Genomic DNA, 24,402 nt, shown 5'->3' with positions numbered 1-24,402 from the left:
CATTGCAACCTGTTTTAGATCATTTGTTCTTCATTTACTGGAATACTGTTCTCCGGTGTGGTTCGTGGTGGTAGGTTTCTGTTTCCTAACAGTAGCAGTTATGACTTGGACCATCGACGGATGGTCTCTTGTTTGTCACTTTTTCATGAGTTGTATTTCAACAGAAGTCTTTCACATTCGTAACTGATCCCTGATCCCCTTTACCTGCCGAGAGCAAACAGATTCTCTGAACAGCAGCACCAATATCCCTGAGGATGTCGTGCAGTTGGAACTTTGGTTCAAGCGGAGATGCAATGCATTACCACCCTAATGCTATTTTACTTGCATTTGAATACATTTTTTCTGTTCAGTAATTTATTAATTTATTTTTTCTTTTTTTAGTAGGTGGGATCTCTTCCTTTTGTATTTCCCTTTACATCCTCTTACTTCTTCCTAATGAACTCCATATTCTTGGGAAGCTTGAATTTCAAGTCAATGGCCCCTGTGGACTTTTACCATATGAATAGGTTTCATCTGCTGAATCATAATAATAATCTGATCGAGATGGGAATTTTTGGATAGCTAATTGCAGTTTGTTGTACGGTTGCAATAGAAGAATATTTCACTCACTTAAAATTTGGTCGAAGATCACATGTGCTAACCCTGGACTTTCTCAGTAGGTCAGACTATCATTATGGCGAATAATCTTAACGGTTATTGCAAAATTTCAATGGATTGCATTTAGTAAAAGATCTGGCAATATAACCTTGGATGTTTTCTTTAAAAAAATATTTAAAAAAATAATATATTATATATATATATATATATATATATATATATATATATATATATATATATATATATATATATATATATATAATTTCTTTTACTGGGTTAAATGAGATTCTCTCGTTGGGAATTTCAGATTTTATTGCAAAATTATTATATTTTCAAATTTGGTTTAAATGAAAGAAAATTGCAATCAAATGAAGTTTCGTTAAGAGTGACGGCTGTAACCTTAGGCTTAAGCTTAGTTCGTAAACAACCTTCATATTATACCTGGGGCAAATTGTGTTTTTAGTTGCTAATTTGAAATGATAATTTAAAATCGCAATAGACAGCAAATTGATTGCCCCATGGAAACGGAGGCATTGCAGATTTTACCCTAGTATTAATTTTTGGTGTTTTGACAACTGGATTTTCTTCTACTACCGCGAAAGAGTTTGTGTTGGTTTTCTCGGATATAAATGCACAACACTGTTTCAGTGTAATTTTGTTGAAGGAATGAATTCAAAGAAAGTATGACTTCAGAGGCTATGACCTTGGATGACGTGTACCCTATGATGTTTTTTGCCCAAAAGTAGGTGATTTGTTTTAAGGTTAATCCTTTTGAATCTACAGAATTGCATATAGAGCACTTTGGCTGGCCGCAAGGAAAAGAAATTGCTATGGACCAGAATATCATGAGGGCACCTCGTAAATTTATTTTGTTTTACTAATGTTAAAAAGTTTTTTTATTATTATTATTTAGTCTAAAAAAGACTAAATAAAAACAACAATAATAACACTAATTTAATTGTCACATTAGGAGAAAATGGCAATAAATTAAAATTTTGGCACAACTGTAAGGACGTTTTTAGAGAGCAAAAACAGATTTGCTCTATAATTGGGCCAAATAGGATTTTTGGTCCGTGTAACTCGAATATTACTTCAAAATTTCTGTAATTTACATTATCTCCAGTTTGGTTACTATAGAAGAAAACTGCACTCACTGCCAGTTTTGCAGAAGCCCCAAGCCGTAGCACAGGATAGAATTAGATTTTTAGGAGTTTTAATTTAAATATCTTTTCAAGATTGCTATGTAATGCAATTTAAATGTAAAAGAGAAAATCGCATTCAGTTCATATTTTGCTGAAACCGCAGATTGTTTTTTTTTTTTTTTTTACCCATAAATAGCTTTTATATGCAAGCTAGGTAAAATGGAGTGTTTTTTATTACTTATTTGAAATCCGAATGCAGAACTTGCAACATGCTTGCAACTAAAAATGAAATTTTTGGAAAGTGTCAAACACCAAGGCTATTATTATTATTACTGTTATTCCGAAGATGAACCCTATTCAGATGGAACAAGTCCACAGGGACCATTGATTTGAAATTCAAGCTTGCAAAGAATATGGTTTTCATTCGAAAGAAGTAACAGAAGGTAAAAATGGGAAATACAGAAAGAGGAGATTAATTATTAGAAAAATAGATAAATTAACAAATTAATAAATAAAAATGTAAGTAAAATATAGTAAAATACAAGTTGAATTGTATTAGGGTAGTAATGCATTGCATCTTCGCTTGAACTTCTGAAGTTCTAATTGCACGACATCCTCAGGGAGGCTGTTCCACAGCCCAACGGTGTGAGGAATAAAGGACCTCTGGAACGGAGAATTCGGCAGCGAGGCACATTTACTGCTGTCCAGCGAATCTGGTTGCTCCCGGCTGGGAAAGGGGACTAAGCATCAATTGTGAATGTGAAAGATCTCTGTTGGAATACAACCAACTTATGAAAAAGTGACAAACAAGAGGCCATCCGTCGATGATGCAAGTCATAACTGCTAATATTAGGAGATAGAAACCTATCACCACGAACAACTCTTATTTCTGGTAGAAGCAGACATCCACACCACAGTAAAAGAAGGACAAATGACCTAAAACAGGTTTCGTTGATTTTATTACTGTTACAAATATATGAGGCTTTAATTACAATATCTAACTTTCGTGCGGCATTTAATGAGACTTTCATTAAACGGTTCTCAAAAGTAAGATGTGAGTCAAAAGTTACAACTAGAAGAGTTAAAGCTCCAGACTCATTCAGCAAAGTTCCATCCACCTGAAGGGGAGGTTGGGGTGGGAAATCTGTACGAGTTCTGCTAATCAATAGTGTTTTCATTTTAGAGGAGTTCAGCCTCATAGCCCACCGACTACACCATTAACTGACCTGGGCCATGTCCCGACTGAGGCTGAGGGCAGCTCCATTTCTGGTAAGTGGAGACTACTGCACCCAAAAGTGTCGCATCATTGGCATGCTGAACAATCTTGTTTTCCAGGCCAACAACCATATCACTTGTATACACTAAAAATAACAGTAGACCAAGAACACTACCCTGTGGAACTCAGACACAAAAGGTCGTAGTTCACTAAAGATCCTATCAACAGCAACTCGCTGCCCTACTTGTAAAGAAATCTCAAAATAATCCTAAACATCCATCCACTACAAGATTCTAAAGTTTATGAATAAGTACCTAGTGATTTACTAAATTAAAAGCAGCACTAAAATCTATTTGAATTATTCTGCACTCAAAACCTTTATTAAGATTCTCTTGACAATAGAATGTCAAGTCTAAAAGAGCACCGCAGGTACCTAACTGCTTTCTTTATGCACATTCACTATCAGCTAACAATCCTTTAGATTCCACATACTTACATAGTGACTTACAAAAAGTTTTTCAGCATCTTTGGAGAGCACAGGGAGAATAGAAATTGGCTTGTAGTTACTGCAGTCTGCAGATGTACCATTCTTTGGAACAGGAACGATTACTCAGCTTGCGCTCATCCACAAAGATGCTACGTCGACAAAAATCTATAGAATTTACTAATTTTGGTAGACAACACAGAAACAATTTTAAAAAACAAAGGGAAGGAACCATCAGGGGCGTCTCCACCCCAGCTATCAAGATTATCCAGAATTTTCTTAACATCCCTAGAGGAAAATGCATATTTTATAAGCATAGGTTCAGGATGGCAAGTTTCAGAGAGAGGGACATCCTCAGCTGATTGCTTAGCTTTAAAAGATCAATGGAGCAGTTCAGCCATTTCCCTAGGGCCGGTAACCAATCTACCATGATGTGTTAGTAGTGGTGGAATGGAAGGCGAGTCTGACCCAAAGGTAGATGATGCCAATTTGGTCGAGGCTGCGTAATTCCTCCAAGTTTCCTCGTTAATGAATTATTATAATTTCTCTAAGCTGTATGGTAAGTTCTATTCGCAGCACGGCGAGACTCAAAAACGGTTTAATTTTCATTTGAACGATTTCGTCTCCATGTGTTGAATTTGGTCTGTTTGCCATGCTAAGTTCGTCTACATGTATCATCAAACCGTGGCAGGTCATTTGGCCTGAATTTGATGACCTTCCTGGGGACACTTATTAAAATAACCATCAGCATTTCATTTAACTTCCTCTTGGAACCAGTATCTAATATAGCATCTGAAATATTAAGTGCCTAAGAAACTTCAGTAATGCGATCCCAGTTGGCTCTAGATTTCAACCAAACCGTTTTTCCAATGGTGGCATTAGGATTATGTTGATTGACAGATATGTCCATCTCAGTGGCGCAATGATCAGAAATGCTATCTATACTCTTGATCTCCTTTTTTGACCTAGAAACATTTTTGTCTTCAGACTCGGTATTAAAGGTTATTTTGGGGCTTGTATAGTGAATGAGAATGTAAAATTTTAATTCAATGCAATTTGATATGAATTAGCTAGTAGAAGCTATTGCAGTCACTGCAAATTTCATCAAAGCTCCCTGGCTAACATGCTTGGGCTACAAACAGATTTTGCATTCAAATGGTACTAAACATAGGCCACTGGGTCATCATCAAGAAATTACTGCGAAGTTGTTGCAAATAAAGTGAAGGGAGAGGTTACAGTTATTGTATAAAAATGCTTTGGTACAGTGCAGTTTTGAAAATGTTCCCCCATTAAGTTGCTTAAGAGAAAATTCTGGGAACTCAGTAAAGAAAACGTAAGTATCGCTGAAACTAAAGGAAACTGGGTTTTGCTTTCCCCACTGGAAGAGTGTATCATTGCAGTAATGGATTTCATTTAATGACTGTCATCTTTAAAAATTATGGCTAAGCAACCAGATATGTAATTAACTTTTCAGACTAGTGATTAGTGTACATGGGGGAGTTCGATATAATTCTCTCTTTCATTATACTGTGTATATGTATGTGTGTATTATATTATATATATATATATATATATATATATATATATATATATATATATATATATATATATGTGTGTGTGTGTGTGTGTGTGTGTGTGTGTGTGACAGTGTCAAATGTGTGTGTTTTGATCCCCCAGGATCAAATGTCCCTAGGTGCATAGATGATCCCACTGTTTCTGGGTTTACTAACTAGCCCTCGGCGAAACAAATGTTCCCTGTAACACACGCACACACATACACACACATATATATACAGTATAGCTAAAGTAGGTGTGTTTAATCCAATTCCCGAATCAAGATATTTTACTATCCTGGAGGAGGACAGACGAGGAAAATAAGATGCAGTACTGCATTAGCGTTAAACCTTGGTTATAGGAACTGAAGTACTTTGGAAAAACCATAGAGTGGGAGATCAAACATAATTATTCTGCAATGTGAAATTATAATTTTATTTATGTATTTCTTTAGGGTTTTTCCGCAAGGAGATTCTGTAAATATTTTGTTACTTAGAGAAGGCATATTTTATTCACATTATGTGGTGGCTAAGAGCCTAATTACTAATCACATTGGATAAGCATAGTTAGATAAAATTATTAATGCAATATTTTAAATTTTCGATGAATATATGAAATTTATTTTCATGTAAGTCGCAATAATAGATCACATTCTGGATAATTATGATATGAAATATGAATCAGATTGTTGGATGGTGTAGCTTGACGTGTACAACGAGGGCGAGAACGCGTAAAATGTTTACGGTAAAGTTTTTCACAGGAATGCCCAACGTCATGTTTGTGTTTTAAGCAATGGGAACGACCTTACATCACACCTAAAGTGACGCTAAAATGAAAGAAGGACCTGGTGGTTTATTAGACGGATGGTCATTCTTTTTTGTTGAAAAGACCAGTCACGAGCCTCTTCTAATAAGGACAAGGCTTCATGCAGGTTTGACAATCCCACTAACGAGAAATGCATGCAGAACGTGGGGAACCCCCCCAGCTCTTTAGAAACAGACTTAGTGTGAGCCTTCCAAATAGTTTATAGAAAGGTTCAAAATTAAATGATAAGATACACCAAATTTTACTTGCTCGAACAGATAAAATATTCAGATTAACGATGAGAGAATTACACCAACCAAGTGAGATTGAAAGCTAGTCTCTGGAGATGGTTGAAAGGGAGGGGAGACGCTTATGAATAAGCAAGGCAAGAGGGGACTTGGTGGGGGTCATCGGTGAAAGGAAGAAAAATGGGCTGGACAGTACAGATCCCAGAAGAACACCGCTGGAAATAGTGCATGGGACAGGTGATGCACAGTAGTAGACCGGTGTAATAAGAAATTTGAAATTAATTTGGTTAACATAAGGGCTAGTTATCAGAATCGTTCAGATGATTTTCTGCAAAAGGCTTTAATCCTTGATTCAGCAATTGAACTTATTTTAATTTTCTCTTGTGTCACCCCTATTAGGGGAAATGGATCCTAGAAATAACTTTGTATATGTGTTATATATTTATGTATATATTATTGCAAACTGTGAAGAAAATTTATTGTACGACCAAGACTACTAAAATTTATCTAATTTTCCTGTTACTGTGGTAGCCACTTGGATACATTTAACTTGATATCTGTGTAGTGTAACCTTAAGTAAATTAATATAAGGGGTAGAATATTATGTGGAACACTTCGTCCTTTATGTGAACATATAACATAGAAATTCTGATTGATTGTTGCAGACACATGAACATTTGCATTAATCGTTGCAGACACACGGATAGACGGAGTGAGAGACAATCAGAAAGGAGATCGGAAAAACAGGTGGATGGACAGACATCGACTCAAAAAAGCCCCACAAGGTTGGCTTCACATCCATATTCTCAAAATGCATAGATTAATAACTGAAACAGTAGACTGAACAGCCACTAAGTGTATATGTAGCCCTTAGCAGTAAGAGACAAATTATCCTTTAGACTGGAATTGCACGGGAGATCTTTTTTAGTTTAACATTATTCTATTTGATAAGTCCATTGTTTAAGAAAAAAACATCAGATTTGACGATAACCAGTGTATCAAGTCCTTTATCACGTGTCAGGGACTTGATGTCAACTCAAATTGGTTTATTACACAAAAAGTCAAGCTTATCCCAGAAAGAGCCTCCCGTGCCGCTTCTATCTCCCCATTCCTTTTCTGTTCCTGTATTGGCATGATGGACTAGTTCCGTTATATAGGAGACTGAACACTGTGCATTGTAATCCTTATATGTAAATAAATCATTGCCCTTAGAATTCAAGTTCCTCATATTCCCTGACTGTCGATTTTTGAAGATGTTTGGGTATTACCGTATCCTCATATTTTGTGCACTAAATGGTTAAATCCTCCCATACGCCGAGGACCTTAGTTTTTGAATAAGTGTAGTACGATTTCCTGTAAAATAAAGTATCTTTTTTTTATTTGTAAAAGTAAAATATCGTCAAATGCACGGTAGTAAGTAAAATAGTATAGAATTTAGTGTTGAACGTTGGCTTGATATGTTTCATGTTCATGTTAAGTGTTATTTACTTCTTTGTATTTTGATTACAATAACGACTGCTTAATTTGTACGTGAATTTAGATGTTTTAACATAAGGTAATATTATAATTTAATTTATGCCTGTTAGAGATACGAGAAACATTTGATTTATTCTCGGATGTGGATAGAGAATTGTAGCCTGGTGAGTAAGTAATAATTGTTTAGCCTATTACTTAGTCTTCTTTGACCACACTTGATTAGGTGTAAGTTGCAATGCATTTTTTTCCTTCTACATAACACGGGAGTTTATACGAAGGAAATCGTCCGACATCCAGTAAATTTATGATTGCTATTTTGTTTTAAAAAATCATAAGTAAAAGGGACAAATTTTATTACTACCACAAAATCGTTGATATGACTCTCCTATTTTTGGTAACTAAATTAGAGTGTTATAGTGCGGAAAATTGTTAATTTTTATGATTTTAGAAAAAAAGCGAAATATACAAACTCGGGAACCAAAAGCGATTACGAATTATAGCAAATATTCAGCTATTTTTCTTCCTGATATGGGTGGTGGATAAATGCAGTTGACTGGGTGTAGGTTTTCAGGGAAAGTTTTATGGGCGATACTGAATGAAAGAAGAGATGAGTAACATAATATGTAAAACAAAGAAGTTTGTATTGTCTGCTAAGATTTGGTTAAGAGGAGCGTTTTGGTAGTCAATTGGAATTGATGAAAGTGAGAGATAGATGCTGAATGGGAATGACAGCAAAATTGAAGTTGCGGTGGTGAATTGCTAACTTACAGAAGAGAAGCAACGAAAGGGAAGAGTTGTGATGGCGAGAATGCTAGTGTAAGTAGAAATATTGTTTAGACTCATCCTTAGGTGGTTAAGTCCTGTGGAGAAAACGGAGGACGATAGTTCGGTCAGAAGAGGGAATAATTCTAAAGTCTTGGGAAGAAGGATGGAAGGAGAACCTATGAATTAATAAATGGATGGTGTAGAGTGAGAAAGGGTGTTTATGTCTGGGTGAATGGTGAACTCTGGGATGCATTTGTTGCTAGGCAAATAAAGCTGCTCAAGGTGAAAATTTTCAGCATCGAGGATCATTCGTGATGTTATAGTAAGAAAAAATGTTACATTGATTATTGTATTGTTTTTTATCCCAAGAGCCACCCTGTATTATGGAAAACAGCTTTTTATTAAGGTTGGGGTATACGAAGGCATTGTTGAACCTACTCGTTTCTATGGAGGTAACGCGTGGATGTTGAATGTTAAAGAAAAAAATCAAGTGGAAGGTGTAGAGATGAATTGTATACATGCTGTGGTTAAAGAAGAATCGAAAGGGAGAGAAATATGCAGATGTACAGGAGTACTAAAAGAGTTAGTGCAGTGAAAGGTAAGCAAGAGTGTTTTAAGGTGTTTGGGTGATGTGGAAAACTTTGATGTGATGGTGAAAAATGTATACAGTTAAGCAGTGGTTGGGGGAAGGAGAAGAGCAAGATATAGGAAGGGGTGTAGAGGTGGAGTGGAGGCTGTGTTCGGAAGGAGGGGCTTCATTATCCAGGAAGGGAGTGTGTGCATGCAAGTAAAGGTGAGTGGCATAGCGTGTGTAAGGGGTTTGATGTTCTGCTGGAAGGCACCTGGGGAGGTGTATTGAGCAGCTGTGCTATTGAAGTTTTCTCCACAGGGTTCATCCAAACTTCAGCTGTTTGTGTGAATGTGATAGTGACTGTTGTCCTTGATTTTCTTCCTGAGCCATACTCTGATAGTGGGAATGGCTTATATATATATATATATATATATATATATATATATATATATATATATATATATATATATATATATGAAATACACATACCCTGACTCGTTCGAATCCCGGGCTGGATAGGCGTGCGCACACAATTTTATATATATATTATTACATTCTGAGGCTGGTTGGAAGAATGAAAGTGGATTTTTTTCAACTGCCTTAAGGGCCAACACATAGTGCTCAGAATATAAGCGATAAATGTAATGGATAAACTGACTTACCTTGATATCACATCTAAGTAAACAGAGAAGTGGAGGTTGCTTTATTAAATTAACCAGTCAGTACTTTAAAATGAATTTATTTACAAACGGAGCAGTCAGGAAATTAATATGAAAGGGCTGACTGAGCAGCAAGCAAGCACATACAATGTGCAATAACAGTTAGACAATGTGTAGCAAATAACTGAATCTGAAAGGGCTACAGCCTGGTTGAAACTGGTTTAATGAGTGGGGTTGTTCGTGCAAGTGGTGCAAAGGAGGGGAACTGTGACTAGCGCCCCTGGACTGCTTAATCAGAAGACTCTTGCACATGACAGGATGGTAGTTAAATGTCTAAGGATATTTTGGTTCACAAGGGCAGGGGCAGACCACTTGAAGAGCCAGATAACAGGATTCTGGGAGAGAATTCCAGGTTAGCATTCAAATCAAATGACTTTCTCTCACATGAAATTACGTATGCACGATGGAGGAATTGATCAGTTAGATTTGATTAGTACATGGTAACACTATGGTGGGAATTTTCTAATTATTATCACTGAACTAATTTAAGTTGAGCTTGGGACAAGTCATGAGGGCCAAATGTGCGTGCTAGGCTGATTGGAACAAAGGGGCTTTGTTTTAGGAGAGTGAAAAGTTGGAAAAACTGAAAATGGAGAGAAATTCATGTGAAGAGAAAGATAACTGGCAGTAAATTGCAACTTCAAGACGTACCTTATTGCATCTGTGCATGGAGCTCGCTTGCAAAAGACGAATTTCGGCCTCAGAAGTCTCAAACTTTGCCAGTGTGAAGGGAAAGGGAGACTGCACTGACTTGATGTTTTTGCGGCCTGCAACGGATTGTATGTGGGCGATCTCTTCTTATTCAACTTCTAGGGTTGGGCACAAGACATCTGTTGATTTGAAATAGCAATCAACAGCCAGCACAGTTCGAAAAGGAATAGTCCTTATAGCTAAGTCTCTTAAGGTCAGCATAGCTGCCCAATTACGTCCCTGACTGGTCTTTTTGTCCCTAACGGCTTTCTACCACCCAAGAATCGTACGATGCTGGGGCTAAGAGTTTGGTATGGTCCCCCCAAATCAGGTGATGTGGGGGTACGCCTACATAAGTTCACCCCCCTTAGTGGAATATCGTCCAGCCGCCATTAAATTTGATTTCCTAGCTAACGGGCTGAAGGGACGAATTTTATAAATACGTGAACATATATATATATATATATATATATATATATATATATATATATATATATATATATATATATATACATACACACATACATACACATATATGCATGTGCTTGTGTATCCAAATATTAAGCCACAAATAGTCCATTAATATCGACTCATGGTAAGACCACTTACCATGACGGGCTCGAATCTCGTTCTGTATAGTTGGACTATATTATATGATTTCCTTTGGGTTTAGGCTAATCCCCAAGTACAGTGAACTTGATGTTAATGGGCTATTTGTGATTAAATATTTGTTAGTATAAAAGTGTCATGTATAAATATAATGACATTAACGTTTATATATGTGTGTATTTATATATATGTATTTATATAATGTATTCATGGTTATATGTATATATATACTGTATATATATATATGCATATATGTGTATGTAATGTGCGTGTGTTTGTGTATATATATGAATATTTATACACATATAATGTAAATGTCATGATTTTTATGCATGATATTTTTATACCTCCAAATATTTAATCACAAATAGCCCATTGATATCAAATTCACTGTACTTGGGGATTTTCCTAAAACCATCTCAATGGACTATTTGTGGCTTAATATTTGGATACACACAACATATATATATATATATATATATATATATATATATATATATATATATATATATATATATATATATATATAAAATTGTGTGTGATGCGCGTGCTGCACTTATCCAGTCAGGATTGAACGAGTCATGGTATGTGTATCTCAATATATATATAATATATATATATATATATATATATATATATATATATATATATATATATATATATATATATATATATATATATACATAAAGTCGATAATTAATGGCTTTTTATGGATTTTTAAGACAGACACGTGTGTATAATATATATATATATATATATATATATATATATATATTATATATATATATATATCTATACTGTGTATATATTATATATATATATATATATATATATATATATATATATATATATATATATATATATATATATATATATATATATATATATGTGTGTGTGTGTGTGTGTGTGTGTACATACATACGTGTATGTATATATGTAATGTATGTTTGTACAGTATGTGATAGCCACAGTGACCTCTCAACTTCTCGATTTCTTCACATCTTGGTTACACCCGTCACTGCAAGCCTTGAACTCAAATGGAGAAGCAGATATTGAAAAATGATTGTATATTAGGTCTTCATGCTTATTTTTGTAAGTTAAATTGTCCTTTGCAAATAAATTATTTTGTAAAAGAAACTTCAAGATAATGTTACTTTTAGCTGAAAAGAAAATGCCTGCTATATAAATCCATTATAACATCATAAATTTAAAGCTACTCAGAATGTTAACTATATCTTTTTAGGTACGATTATTTTTGTCATCTTTATTCGTTCGATGATATAGTGCTATTAATATGGCTTTCCATTCGCTTTGAGTCTCAGACTTTCGGTGATTCATCATTTGATTTTAATTTTCCCAACTCTGTCACCAAGTCTAATGGTGATTTCAGGCCGATAATTTGTCATTCTTCTCAGAGGAAGCTAAAGGGACCTCAGTGACCTTTCTGTTTGCTGTAAAGGTAAAAAAAATCAACTTCATTATTCGTTCTTGTACTAAGTCCTTATTTTATTACACTTGCCACTTTAACCCATGAAAATAATCCTATGAAACGAGACGCAAATGTAATAGTCCCCAGCGTTCGTAATCGGAAATAAAAATACATGATTCGAAAACACAGCGGGGTGTTTGAAGAGTGTGTAAAATCTGTTAGCAACGTTGTAGCCCAGAGGTTAAAGGTGAACTTATCTGTGAGGGCGGACGTCCCGCCCCTATCCGACCCCTCCTAACTAGAGAGGGAACCAACCCAACAAACAATAAAGATTGGCGCCCATCCAATAGTCCGTAGAGTAGCCTGTCACCATTATGATTTGTAGATTATCCAAGAACTATTTCCTACTTTAGTTTTTTCTCGTGTTGGAGAATGAGATCGGTTTACTAATGTTGCATCTAAAGAATTCTGCGTTTTCCTTCACTACGAAATCAGTAAAAGAGCCCCAAATCATTGTTGGATTGGTTGATTCTGTCGATTGATCTGGCATCTTAAATGCTGAGGTCCTTATATTTTATTTAATATTTAAATATACACGCGACGTATATACGGTATGTATATATATATATATATATATATATATATATATATATATATATATATATATATATGTGTGTGTGTGTGTGTGTGTGTGTGTGTATTAATTCGAGAAGTCAAAGGTCAGTAGATATACAGTAAGTGCAAGTAGTTGGATAAGAAAATGAGTCATGAATGGATTGTGGAATGCTTGATGTTAGCAAATGATTGAGTGTTTATTGGAAACTAGAAAATGGGTTGGTAAAAGTAAGAGAACGCTGGGAGTAAAGGCGAGTCAGGGTAAGGTTAAGAAATAAGAAGGTATTGGAAATAGGAAGAAGGATGGTGGTGTCTTGTAAGTATTCGAGAATAAATATAATGACTGGTGGTAGGGTGAGACTAGTGTCACAGAGTAAGACAAAGTAAGAAAGGGGAGCTAATGTGGTGTGTGCAAAGATTGGCGAGAGACTTGAAGTGTGTGTAAGCCAAGGTAGGAATTTGTGTAGTACATAGAGCGTAAAATGTATTGATAGTGGGAGAAACATGGAGATACATATAAGTAGTGAAGTTAATCGTGAAAGGATGGACCGCAGTATAGCGTTTTTAGATTTTTCGGTCACTTTGAAAGACAGGGCGACAGTAGGTCGGTGAAAAAAAGTGTATATTTCAAAAGTGTTAAGAGGAAGGAGGCAAGGATGAACAAGAAAGGGTTGGATGAATGCCGTGAAAAGGGTAAGCAATCCAGGTAAGCAAAGGGTAAGATATCCAGGAAGCGTAAGTGTGCTAGCAAGATATAAAGGAACGTCATGTCATGAGTAGGGGATTCGACACGCTGCTGGTGAACCTTCTGCCTTGGTGCATGAAGCGGCTATCTTTGTGGAAGTTCAGCTGCAAAAAAAAAAAAAAAAAAAAAATGCTTCATCCACGACTCGGCAGTTGAAGTTCTGATGCGACAGTAACCATTGGAGCCGTGTTAAGGGGGAAAGGGCTTTTTTATATATATATATATATATATATATATATATATATATATATATATATATATATATATATATATATATATATATATATATATATATATATATATATATATATATATATATATATATATATATATATATATATATATATATATATATATATATATATATATATATATATATATATATATATATATATATATATATATATATATAATGTAGATAGATGGTTAGCCTCTTGCTCTAGGTTATGAACCTTCCCTCCCCTGAGAGAGATCGAAGATTGGCCCCAGTGACGAAGTTAGGGCCGGTTTAGGTTTTGTTTTGTTAAATCTACAGTAAGTGGCGAATCAAGCACCTTGTGGTTAGTCGGCTTTGTTTGGTTAAAGTTGGGGTGGAGAATGGTTGAAGACCTGCGGAGACAAAAGACTATCATTTTCTGAATATATCTCCAACTGGGAAAGGCATATATAGTTGAAAATAAAGTACGCATTTGAACCCCCCTACTTTCTCTCTCTCTCTCTCTCTCTCTCTCTGTGAATTTCTACACTTTTATCCAATGAAATTCTAAAGTGCTTTCCTCAGTAAAGTAATCTTCAATAAGTAGGAACACTTACATTTAGATTAGAGGAATATCTTCAATCTGCGCAATAGGACTGAACATTTGCCATAGCATTCAAAGGGATATAGTCATCCGTTTATTTATTGAGCTTTACTTAATTTTTTGTACCTACTCTTTCTAACAGGACTGGAGTTGCACAGATCACATATTTGTGTTTAAATTGTGCAGTAGTATATGGAATTTAAAGATCCCCTTACAATTGCAATGTTGATTACGAGGAGGTAGCAAGGACAATGATATCAAATCAGGTTCTCTTGAGTTGAGATTTAGTGAAAGACCAAAAACGGCAAATCAAACTAAGGCAGCCGGGGGCTCGGTAAGAATTATACGAATGTAATTAGTATGAGCCCTGTTGCTATAAAGATATGAATTATATGTCAGTGAAGCTATTTTTACATGGTTTTGCCGATTCGAGAATAAAGCTTTTAAGCAGATTACAAGGAGTTCGATAGTAGGATAGATTCAGAAATTATACCATGGGGAAGATTACGGAGATTCCAAATGAAGATGATATAATCATGAAGGGGGAATGGAGATAGTTTGGACATGTCTTTCACACAAACCCCTGGGAAAACTGTCCGTGATAGTGTCACCCGAGCTCCTGATGGTACCAGAAAAGAAGAGACCCAGACCTACTTGGATGAGAACGATGTGACGGGAGGCAGGAGAGTCGAGTTGTGGAAGGTCAAGAACAGGGAATAGATGAGTGGCTGTCTTACGGAAGCCTTTTGCTTTACGCGGCGTTTCAGGCGATGATCGTGATAGTTATTGCCATATATTTTTTTTAGGTGTTCATGAAGAGTAATCTTTTTTTTTATTCATTTTTTACCTTTTGTTCATAAACAACTTGCTGATTGCGTGTGATATTTATCATTTAGAGTATTGTTGTTTAACAGGTCCACAATACTATTCAATGGTATTCTTGTTGATTTTATAAAAAAGTTACAAAAAAGCTGCAAAAGCTTTTGAACCCTGTCCTGGGTTCATCTTCCGTCGAACTAAAAATTATTGACATAATAAGTAAATATGTTAGCTCCGGTTTCAAGTGTGGAACCAGTGGACGACCTCAACGATGTGTTTTTCCAACGGACGAGGCGACAAGCAGGACGGTCAACTATCCAACTAGGTGATTGCTTCTCCTCTTCCTATATTCCGCGTGGCTATTCTTCTTGATCTCCTCACCCGTTGTTGTTGTTCTGCATGTAATTCATTGTTAGCGGTGACATCCTCGGAATCCCGGCTGTTATAAGGTGTCTGCGGTGTGATGTCGGCGATAACGGCAGCATCAGACGAAGGAAAGTAGGAGCCTGTCCTAACATTAAAACCTTTAATAAATGTTTTGATTACATGAAAGTTAACTAGCGGGTCCTCGTTAACGAACATGTTTCCCTTAAATGATTCTCCTATATTTATGGCGGCGCCCTTGACTAATCTTCTTATGTTGACGTTGCTACTTTTGTGAATGATGTTGGCTCTATTCCAGTCCGGTCTATGGTCGTTATTGAATGCGTGTGTAACTATTGCACTATTTTGAGAATGTAATGAGAAATCCCGTCTATGTTCCACTAAACGTGTTTCTAACCCTCTGCCGCTTTCTCCGAAATATTTACCTTTGCAGTCTTTACATGGTATTTCGTATACTCCTGGTACTATGGGGTTATTATGATTGTTGTTGTTTTTTATTAGGTTATTTCTTATCGTGTTGGTATATTTGAAAACAATTTTAGTACTATCCTGGCTATTATTTACATATTTACTTATAATATCTATATTAGGGTTAAAAGGTAAGGTTAAAAATCTATTCGGTTTTCTTCTAATGTTATTATCTTTAGGGCAATAATAAGTCTTCCGGGCACGTGAGATAGCCTTTTCAATGAAGTGGGAGGGGTACCTAAGGCTTCTGAAAGTTGCCGTAATGTGATGTATTTCGTCATTAATATATTCTGGATCACAAATCTTGAAGGCTCGTAATGCGAAGTTCATTATTACATTACTTTTGATATTATTATTATGAAAGAATAAAATGTATATAACTTTCAGAGTTGGTTGTCTTCCTATATACTGTGAATTTAAACTTTTGTCTACTCGAATCTCTAAAGATTAATACGTCTAAGAAAGGCAACTTGGAGTCAGTTTTATTTCCACAGTAAATTTTATTGATGGTAGTATGTCATTTGCTATTTCTACTAATTTAGTTAGATTTCTTTCTGTCCCTCTGATGATTGCAAAAATGTCATCGACATATCTGACCCACAAAGAGGGCGTGGTTTCCCTATCACATCTGTTGAGAATATCTATCTCTAAGAACTCCATACAAATATTGGCTAAAACTGGGGATAGAGGGGGCCCATAGCGACCCTTCTTTTAACGCAAATCCTTGATTATTGAATTGAAACACCGTGGAAGATACGCATAGTCTTATTTCAATGCAAAGAATTGGTCAGTGGGTAGGGGGAATTCTATATTACCTTGTTCGTATTCTTCCTGGAGCTTAGAGATTACATAATCTAAGGGAACGTTTGTGAAAAGTGCCGTAACGTCTAAACTTACCATAATGCCATCAACCCATCCCAGATCTCTGACTCGTATAAATTGATAAGAATGTTGTAGGTGTGTATTAGAGAACTTTCCTAGGAACTGGTTTAAAGTTTGGGATAACCATATCGCCAGATTACTCTGTGGGGAACCACATGTAGCTATAAGTAATCTGGCGATATGGTTATCCCAAACTTTAAACCAGTTCCTAGGAAAGTTCTCTAATGCACACCTACAACATTCTTATCAATTTATACAACGAGTCAGAGATCTGGGATGGGTTGATGGCACTATGGTAAGTTTAGACGTTACGGCACTTTTCACAAACGTTCCCTTAGATTATGTAATCTCTAAGCTCCAGGAAGAATACGAACAAGGTAATATAGAATTCCCCCTACCCACTGACCAATTCTTTGCATTGAAATAAGACTATGCGTATCTTCCACGGTGTTTCAATTCAATAATCAAGGATTTGCGCAAAAAGAAGGGGTCGCTATGGGCTCCCCTCTATCCCCAGTTTTAGCCAATATTTGTATGGAGTTCTTAGAGATAGATATTCTCAACAGATGTGATAGGGAAACCACGCCCCTCTTGTGGGTCAGATATGTCGATGACATTTTTGCAATCATCAGAGGGACAGAAAGAAATCTAACTAAATTAGTAGAAATAGCAAATGACATACTACCATCAATAAAATTTACCGTGGAAATAAAAACCGACTCCAAGTTGCCTTTCTTAGACGTATTAATCTTTAGAGATTCGAGTAGACAAAAGTTTAAATTCACAGTATATAGGAAGACAACCAACTCTGAAAGTTATATACATTTTTATTCTTTTCATAATAATAATATCAAAAGTAATGTAATAATGAACTTCGCATTACGAGCCTTCAAGATTTGTGATCCAGAATATATTAATGACGAAATACATCACATTACGGCAACTTTCAGAAGCCTTAGGTACCCCTCCCACTTCATTGAAAAGGCTATCTCACGTGCCCGGAAGACTTATTATTGCCCTAAAGATAATAACATTAGAAGAAAAACCGAATAGATTTTAACCTTACCTTTAACCCTAATATAGATATTATAAGTAAATATGTAAATAATAGCCAGGATAGTACTAAAATTGTTTTCAAATATACCAACACGATAAGAAATAACCTAATAAAAACAACAACAATCATAATAACCCCATAGTACCAGGAGTATACGAAATACCATGTAAAGACTGCAAAGGTAAATATTTCGGAGAAAGCGGCAGAGGGTTAGAAACACGTTTAGGGGAACATAGACGGGCTTTCTCATTACATTCTCAAAATAGTGCAATAGTTACACACGCATTCAATAACGACCTTAGACCGGGACTGAAATAGAGCCAACATCATTCACAAAAGTAGCAACGTCAACATAAGAAGATTAGTCATGGCGCCGCCATAAATATAGAGAATCATTTATGGAAACATGTCGTTCGTTAACGAGGACCCGCTAGTTAACTTTCATGTAATCAAAACATTTATTAAAGGTTTTAATGTTAGGACAGGCTCCTACTTTCCTTCGTCTGATGCTGCCGTTATCGCCGACATCACACCGCAGACACCTTATAACAGCCGGGATTCCGAGGATGTCACCGCTAACAATGAATTACATGCAGAACAACAACAACGGGTGAGGAGATCAAGAAGAATAGCCACGCGGAATATAGGAAGAGGAGAAGCAATCACCTAGTTGATAGTTGACCGTCCTGCTTGTCGCCCTCGTCCGTTGGAAAAACACATCGTTGAGGTCGTCCACTGGTTCCACACTTGAAACCGGAGCTAACATATTTACTTAATATGTCAATAATTTTAGTTCGATGGAAGATGAACCCAGGACAGGGTTCGAAAGCTTTTGCAACTTTTTTGTAACTTTTTTATAAAATCAACAAGAATACCATTGAATATTATTGTGGACCTGATATACAGCATATCCCGTTCTCGATCTAGAGAAGAAACACCTATTTAGAGTATTATTGTTGTAAAGATGATAATTTAGACATTTTCAGTGAAAAAGTGAATTTTAAAAAGGGGACCATTCTTTTTTATGAAATGTCAAATTAACAGGTGATTGATAATTGTAAAAATGGACCTCCATATCGTGCTGGTTTTCGGTGTAATGAGCTAGCGAAAATGTTTAAGTCCGTGTATTTAGGATTCTTTCTTTGGGACTGCTTATAATTTCCCTTTGCATTTAAAACATTGAGAAAGAATTTTACACATAAGAGATACGAAACCGTCGCATACGCGAAAGTGTGTAAAGGAAATAGAAAAGAGAGATTTCCCCCTTCTCACTATCAAAATAGTTAGCTCTTGTAGAATCGAATAGCCCTAACATATCCTTAGTGATTAGTTGCAGTACTTTTATAAGGCGCATCATATATATATATATATATATATATATATATATATATATATATATATATATATATATATATATATATATATATATATATATATATTACATATATATAAAAATATGTATTTTTATGTATATGTATAATATATATATTTTATATCTATATATATGGAAGTGAATGCTTGTGTATTAGTTTGGCTTCTATAGAAATCCAAACCGCTTGACCGACTCAGGCAAAATTTTGTACACGGCCTTTGTGTCACAACAGAAAGGTTGTTAACTCAAAATCAAACCCCTACCCCGTGTCAGACATACAAACACAGACAAAACAAATGAAAATTTAGTTTTTACGTCACCGTTTCCTTCAGTTTTCTGGGTTTATTCTCATTTTTCATCTGACTCTTCACCTCTTCTTCTGGCGCTGCCAGAAGTATGATTAACCTACAACAATAAATCCCCTATAACATCAATTTTTTATCAAATAAATCCCCTATAACATCAATTTTTTATCAAATAAATCCCGTATAACATCAATTTTTTATCAGAATTTAGGTGAATTTTGATCATAATTTATGATAATAATTAATATAATTGTTTATTACCTAAATAAAATCTGCATTGAAAACCTAAATCTATAATTTCTTTCTATAGTAAGCGAAGCTGAGTCCGCGCATGCGTAGTAATGGCTAAACGAGACGCTTGCAGCTAGCAGAAACCACTATTAAACGCACTCTCTCTCTCTCGCCCTCTCTCTCAGCATCACTCAAACACTGGAGCGAAATCTATCTCTATGAGGTTTATTACTAAATTATAACCTTGAGAGAACAACAACAATTTACGATGCAAAAAAGTGGAAGCAGTTGGGATTAATTATTGTACGAATTGGCAAAAAACTTCACTGCATTCGGAAGATAAGTTTCTTTTCACGCTGCTTGGTACTGGTTACTTGGAAGATAATGACCGAAAATTCTAGATTAAAACTTTACAGGAATGTAGATCATTACATTTGGAAATCTTTTCCGAAAGGCACTTGGAGGGTAAATGTATTAGATGTGAATAGGGGTTTAAGAAATGGCAACTACTGAATTTCGAGTAACTCGAAGTGCTCACAGCTTACATAACATGTATTCCCATCATTTAGGAAAATAAAAGTTATTGTTTATAGTTATATATTAGAATGATATATATATATTCATCTCTATCTTTTATCAACGTGTATTTATTCAAAACAATAAATACCAACTGCCTAACATTCCTCCGAGAAGGGAAAGATTTTGCTTGATTCATGATTACGTTAATGTACGAATTGACCAAGTTTATACATGCCGTACGTGGAACTTTATACACAATTCAACGTCAAGGAGTTAGGTGTCATTGTGATAATGAGTAGTAAATTATTATATGTTAAAAAGTCCCCAAAACCAATATAAAAAATACGTATCACGAGTTGAAGTTAGCCATATAGGAAAGTGTTTTGCCAATTTTTTTATTAGTATGATGAGGGGTGGAAGGCTACCTCTTGCACCAATTCACTTAAAAATAAGAAGTAAAAAAGGCGTAACAATATATATAGACTAAATATTTCTTATTAAAAAAAAGACGTCTATTCTTATAAAATATTAATGAACGCGTTTATATTAGAGCTGAGGGGTTGGTTCAGTTTTTTTTTTATGAATTGGCAGTGAAGTTTACTTTCATTATAGTAACACATATCATAAAAAGACATCATTGGCCCAGGCCTGTACCAAATTGTCTGTATCACATGGAAATATTGTTTTAGATGTTCATTGCTTGATTGGGACTTATAACGATCTACAAATAGCGTTGAAGGGTCTAACAGTTTAATGAATAAGCCTATTCATAATTTATTCATATTCTGATCGTAGCATCTGAGGTGCTTCCAAGATGAAATACCGCGGCAAATCGCTATAGCGACTGCTCCGTGACGTTACAGTGACGTAGTCCTTATAAAGTCGGTTTAAATGAGGTCTGAAATTAATTATCGTGTAGTTAGGCAATACGCACACCAACTTCGCCATACTACCTCTGCCAAGCGTTCTCTTTCTTTCTGTCTCTCTCAAGGCATCACTCAAACAATCTGGAGCGGGATTTATCTATGATGTTTTTAACTATTGCAAGTAAATTCCTGCTTGCTCTCTCTCTCTCTCTCTCTCTCTCTCTCTCTCTCTCTCTCTCTCTCTCTCTCTCTCATTTATAAATTCCCTTTATGAATGAGGTTAAACACTAAAGCCATACTAGAAAAACCTGAGAATGTTTGCCATTCTCTCAAGCCAATCTCTCTCTCTCTCTCTCTCTCTCTCTCTCTCTCTCTCTCTCTCTCTCTCCAGTTTAATCAGATAAGTGCCAGGATATGTTTATACATGTATATATCATGTTTATTTAAAGTAATGAATTCAAGACAGAATAGTTAATCAAAGGAAAGAAAAGTTTTTTCGGTGATAGTACACATACTTTACATGCCAAAACAATTCAAAGGGGATGAAGGAAAATTTTTCTGAGTTCTTGAAAGTTCTTCCGGGCAGCGCTGGGTTGGTCAGCTAGTATATATATAATTTATATTTATATATGTATATATATATATAATATATACACACACTGAAATCTGTGCATGTTAACTTCTTTTCAGTATTTATCCATTGTAAACAACAATCTGGTATAATCTAACTAGAATAGATGGCTTATGCTGTATATAAAAAGACTGAAAAATATTTAGGGGTTAGCCCACAGTATGTGACAAACCCTTTAAAAAATGTTAGGTCATAGAAGTCATTAAAAAAAGTGAAGTTTGAGAAATCTCCCAAGTACAGAGAAAATCCTTTACCAATTTGTTTAGTCAAAGGGTTGTTGCTTTCCACAAAAAAAAGAAAAAAAGAAAGAACAGGTTTCTTGACGGGTTTTTTTAGGATGCCTGAGAGCAGAGGAAATGCTGTTGCTGAAATGAGACAGCGAGGACACACTGAGCTGGGTTAGTAAGTGCATAGATAAAGTTATATCCTGTAATGTCGCTGTCAGTGGAAAGTACTTGATATTTTTGTATGAAAAGTGCAGCCCGCAGCCCCAGAAATGGCGTGTACCAAAAAGCAAGAAATTACCACTTCAAATAAAAAATGATAATGAAAAGGCAAAAAAGCAACAATAAAAACAAAGATAATCGAATTGTTTTTACTTTATTCCTGGTGTGAGAGGATGCTAAGATGAAGTACCGCAAATATGAGACTAGTATTGCCAGCATGTAAAGTTAAGCCCAAATATGTAGTATTGGCTTTTGTGAAGACTCACCTAGAACTGTATTGACTTGCTTAACCTTTTCAGAAAATATATAATTGTTTCAGACAAGGTACAAGTTTAATCGGATTCACTACCTGATACAATACTAACTGTTAAAGTTTCGGTATATGGTGATTACAGTCGTCTAAGCATTTCTATTGCGATAAGTTGACAAGAGATAAATGTGATCATGACGTTGACGACCGAAAGTAGAATTGCCATTCTTTATAAAATTGGGGTCGTGATGAGTTTTGGATGTTTGAAAGAGCACGTAGTCTTTTGAACGATTGTTGTGTAGTCTACCAAAAATGGAAATTATGTACGAAAGGAACAGATTCAGAAATTAAGTACCTCCGACATTATCTGAATGGTATCAACTAACCTCGAAAATTAAAATTTGTCAGAGTCTGTGGAAGATGGGTAAAAGCATTAGGGAACACAGTTATAGTAGGCCTAGCGGATGTGCAGCGTTGCAGAAAGATGCTGATATTGGGTGGGAAGTTGTAGTAAAGGATGGCCTGGGGAGTAGGTAGGTAGGTTATCCTCTGAGGAAGAGCTTTCTCTAGAAGTTGAGTGAGGGAGAGCAGGTAGGTTAGGGAAGATGTTTGACAGGGTTTTGGAAAAAAACAAGAAATTTATTTGTGTGGTTTTAAAGTAGAAGGTGTATCAAGACAACGGTGGATGTAGCGCAGATTGGTTCAGGGGTGGAGGGACCTAGATAACATAGCCGGAGGCCGGGCGACTGTGTGGCAAGGAGAAAGTAGCTAGGAAAACAAAATGAAAAGAAAAACAGAGATCTTGTTTACAGTAACATGAGTTGAAAAGATACGTTGAGAACTGACCGAGGACAGTAATTATGTAGAGAGGGATTTGCCTACATGTCAATTATAAGGCGAATGGGGAACTAGGCATCAGAGTGAAAAAGTCAAGAAGGGAAGGAGGAGAGTTTGGATGGAGGCAGAAGGGAAATTCACCGGAAGGGAAGTTACAAGTGGGGTTCAAGAATTGTGGAAAGAGGAAAAAGAGCGCTTCAGATTTATAAGGGTAGCAAGATGTTGCCGAGTGAGTTCGCAGGGCATTCAATGGACTTCCCTTTTGAGGCTTTATATGACGCAAGAACACGTCATCGTCTTTCAAAGACTGGGGCAATATTTATTCTCTCTCTCTCTCTCTCTCTCTCTCTCTCTCTCTCTCTCTCTTTTCGTATTCAAGTAAAAGGTACTTCTTAACGTATTCAGGTAAAAGACACTTTTTACCTTTATCAGAACCGAGTTTCGTTAGAAGTTAAAACAAGGACGGTCAAGAGTGAGAAGAGTTATATTTTCAACACGCCACTAATGGGGGCGTTTAAACAAGGAAAAAAATAAATTACACGGGCAGAAAAAATTTTGAAGATTAATTTAATTCGTTGGCTGGTGTTCTCATGTAACTAAGCGAAAACAGATATTGCATAGAGAGAGAGAGAATTTCCCATTAGGTTTTGGAGGTTATCAAAATTGAACTATAATGGAAACCAACACAAGTAACTTACAGAAAGGCACTTACAGGGTGACCGATAGAAGAGTTGCTATTGGTGGTGTCTGAAGTCAGCCTTGACCTTTCTCGTTGAGTGTTCAATAGGAAAATAAAGGGTAACCATTATGGTTATTAGCATGTATTGGGGACATGCTTATTGCCCTTGAAAATAAGATTGTAGACCATACT

The 24,402-nt window shown here is 35.7% G+C and overlaps 1 protein-coding gene across 5 annotated transcripts in view; it reads left to right on the top strand.

The window, feature by feature from the left end:
- Window positions 1–24,402, top strand: part of LOC136835923 (caldesmon-like) — a 633,290-nt gene that overhangs the window by 159,797 nt on the left and 449,091 nt on the right. For 3 of the 5 annotated variants that reach the window (XM_067099791.1, XM_067099794.1, XM_067099793.1), the window contains exon 4: window positions 6,741–6,830. The exons of the other annotated variants lie outside the window; for them this stretch is intronic. In XM_067099791.1, the coding sequence (XP_066955892.1) occupies window positions 6,741–6,830 (90 nt within the window). The remainder of the gene's footprint in view (window positions 1–6,740; window positions 6,831–24,402) is intronic. 5 annotated transcript variants of the gene reach the window in all.

This window comes from Macrobrachium rosenbergii, chromosome 55, assembly GCF_040412425.1.
Source record: "Macrobrachium rosenbergii isolate ZJJX-2024 chromosome 55, ASM4041242v1, whole genome shotgun sequence".
Classification (NCBI taxonomy): Eukaryota; Metazoa; Arthropoda; class Malacostraca; order Decapoda; family Palaemonidae; genus Macrobrachium; species Macrobrachium rosenbergii.
This window is presented reverse-complemented; position numbering and strand designations above follow the sequence as displayed.